Source organism: Empidonax traillii, unplaced genomic scaffold (genome assembly GCF_003031625.1).
Source record: "Empidonax traillii isolate 1590-97213 ecotype Southwest subspecies unplaced genomic scaffold, ASM303162v1 scaffold832:size729604, whole genome shotgun sequence".
NCBI lineage: Eukaryota > Metazoa > Chordata > Aves > Passeriformes > Tyrannidae > Empidonax > Empidonax traillii.
Window position 1 is genome coordinate 616,504 of NW_020956025.1, and position 3,192 is coordinate 619,695.

The 3,192-nt window shown below is 48.5% G+C and overlaps 1 protein-coding gene across 2 annotated transcripts in view; it reads left to right on the forward strand.

Moving 5' to 3' along the window:
* MAP3K3 (mitogen-activated protein kinase kinase kinase 3) overlaps window positions 1–1,171 on the forward strand; it is a 27,987-nt gene extending 26,816 nt beyond the window's left edge. For both annotated transcript variants that reach the window (XM_027902003.1, XM_027902002.1), the window contains exon 17: window positions 670–1,171. In XM_027902003.1, the coding sequence (XP_027757804.1) occupies window positions 670–898 (229 nt within the window). In that variant the 3' untranslated portion in view covers window positions 899–1,171. The remainder of the gene's footprint in view (window positions 1–669) is intronic.
* Window positions 1,172–3,192: the final 2,021 nt, after the last annotated feature.

The following is a 3,192-nucleotide window of genomic DNA, read 5'->3' on the forward strand; positions in this document are numbered from 1 at the left end:
CCCAGAATGGTGTTCTTGCCTTGAAGGAGCCTGCAGAGCCCCATTAACTTTACAGGGAATTTTTCTTTTAAGGTAATGATGCATCTGTCCCACTGGGATTTGACTTACAGCCTTCCCACTTTGGAGCTGTTACAGCTTTAATTGTTTTTTGACTGATGCTTGGTTTCTTGTGGAGGTATTATTAGGATGTTTTTTTTTTTTTCCCCCCCACGTGGGCATTCCAAGGTTGTGACTGAGGAAGGGCTTTTTTGCTGAGATGGCTTTGTGGGGTCAGTGAGCTCTGATTCGCTGCACCTTGGTTAAAAACTTCTGTTTTCTAACCTTGCAACTCAGCAAGTCGAGCACCTGAGCAACCCGATCTAGTGGAGGGTGTCCCTGCCCGTGGAACAAGGTGAGCTTTAAGGTCCCTTCCAACCCAAAGCATCCTCTGATTCTCTAAGTGCCTTTGAGTTCCAGCAGTAGCAGCAGCACCTGAAGGACACTGAGGTCAGATGGTGCCTTCAGGGACACCTCATGCGTTAACACAAATGTTTGCTGAGAGGAGAGTTTGAGCAGAGGGGAGCAGGACAGATGGCACTTCCCAGAGCTGCACCTCGCTGTTGGCTGCTTGGGGAGCTCTCCCTGAACGCTGTCAATCCTCACTTGTGTTTGTCCTGCCTGCTTTCCCAGGAGCCTGGGCTGCACCGTGGTGGAAATGCTGACGGAGAAGCCCCCCTGGGCCGAGTACGAAGCCATGGCCGCCATCTTCAAAATCGCCACCCAACCCACCAACCCCCAGCTGCCCTCCCACATATCAGAACACTGCAGGGACTTCCTAAAGCAGATCTTTGTGGAAGCCAGGCACAGACCCTCTGCTGAAGAGCTGCTCAGACACCAGTTTGCGCAGCTCCAGTACTGAATTACCTCCCTCGCTCTCTCCGTGCCCCGTCCGGTCTCGTTGCAACCGCCCGTCGTGGTGCTGCATCTTGGGAACGCCGACTCAGCTGGCCTAGTCCTTTGGGGAAGTCATGCCAAGGAACTTGGGGGGCTGCTCTCGTGCCTGATTCCTTAATTTGCTGGACTGATGTTCATCCTGCCGACGGCTGGGGTGTTTTTTTTTGGCCCTGAGATACCTGGATGTGACCTTGCAGCTGGCTGCGTGTTTTCTGCAGGGAACGGGAACGGGAAGAAATCTGAACCCAGGTGGGAACTGGGAGAGCTCCACTCTGCAGAACAGAAACATTGCAACAGCCTCTCCAGACCAGCTCTTGTCTGTGTGGGTCCCTGCTTTCCAGCCAGGGGCTCCAGAGGCATCTCCAGTCCCTGGATCCAGCCCAAAGCCACGTGTCATGGAGCACGAGCTCGCTATAGTATGATATATTTTTCTTCTTAAGTATTCAGCATCTGAAGGTGTTCACAGAAAATATTGATTCAGAAGTATGTGAATAGTGTTATTTTATAATGAGCCCATGGATTTTTGGGGTGGGGGGGTGAGGGAGGTCTTTCTAGCCAAATGTCAGGATAATCAGAAGAGTTTCAGCAGAGTGCAATCGCTCCGGGGCCTGAGGGAAGGACTCTCCCGCTGATGCTGGAAAATCCAGAGCTCCATTTCCAAGGCTTGATCTACCCCAGCATTGAGGCAGTGTCAGTTTGTGTCCTCATGGCCAGCAAATCTGTGCTCCTGCTTCTCTCCCTGGGGCTGCTGGGTCCAAACAAAACCCCTCTGGGGAGGGAGTTGTGCAGAAGAGTTTCCTGCTGCATCCATCTCTCTTTCTGGCTGGTAACGTCGTGCCATCCTTTAAACCAAAGATAGTCCCTCTGGTGCCCAGGAATTTCCTTCAGCCTTTCTTTGAGCACCTGGCTAATGGAAAATGGAGTTTTTTTGGTGGGTAAATTAGCTGGACACTCGTGGGTGTTTTTTGTGCACGGGAAGTTGGGATCGAACTCAGCCCTTTGGTGTGGTTTGTTTTATAGGTATGCAAGTGGTTATTTAAGACTTCCATAAAATGCCCAATTTAAATAAGCTTTTTAGGAGTTAAGTCAAAACAAGGAACCAGAGAGAACATTTGAAATGGTAGCAAATAATCTCAAATTACCTGGAGATCCCCACAGAGGTGCCAGCAAAACACAGCCAAGTGATTTGGCTTTTGAGAGGTACCACAAGTCTGAGCAGTGAGTTCCTGATGCCCTCAGACCCTCTCTCAGTTGGTTTGGGCACCAATAATCCGTGTTTCACTCATAAAAGACCATCAGTTTTTAAGTGCTGAGGATTCGTGGAGTAATTATAAGTTACCTCTGAGAAATGCAACTAAGAAAAGCGAATGTTAATTAGCTAAAATGTTGCTTTATAAGGCAACAGTAAAGGTGTTCTGCTCTTGTATTGGGAACCATATAAAGGCTCCACACACCTCCACTCCTCTCCCCCATAAAAACTTGAAAATTGCTTCATAATGCAGCAAAAATTAAGTTTTTAAGTGAATGCTGATGGCAGGATAAGGCAAACTTTTAATGAAACCAAACTCCTTGAACACACGACAAACACTGTGTTGAATTAAAAAAAAAAAGAAAAAAGGAAAAAAAAAAAGAACCCTAAAAACCCCAAGCAACCAAAAACCCTGAAAGGGTTTAAGAGTCTGAAGTGTTTTTCCAGCACCTGAATATACCAAAGTTTGGGATCTTGACTCGCCACCCTGCAGCGATGGGGACGCCTGCGGGGGTTCCTCTCTCTCTCTCTCTTTCTCATCCTTGAGACCTCCTCCCGTGATTTTTTTCCTTGTTATCCCACCAGGCTGTGTTCTGGGAGAGGACAGGGCATGAGGAAACGGTGTCACTTTTTAAACCTTTCAAAGCAACTCGATCCTCAGGACCCGCCGCGGCTTTTTTACCTCATCTGTTCCAGAGCAGAGCAAAGAGCCCCCAGGGACTGATGGCTCTTCCCTATGCTGAGATGTGCTTACCCTGTGTATCCCACCTGTATTCCAGCCTGCAGTAAATGGAATTAAACAGCTGTCCAGCGACAGAGAACAACGGGGTGCCAGCTTGGACTCGTGTTTCGCAGCCCCCCCCCCACCCCGGCCCAGCATTGGGCACAGGAAGAAGCCAAAGCATTCCTTTGTCTGTTTGGAGATGCACTTTTATGAATGTAGTTTATATCGCTCTTTTTTAGCTCTTTTTACATCATGTAAACAGTGATGCCTCATACTTTTTTTTTTT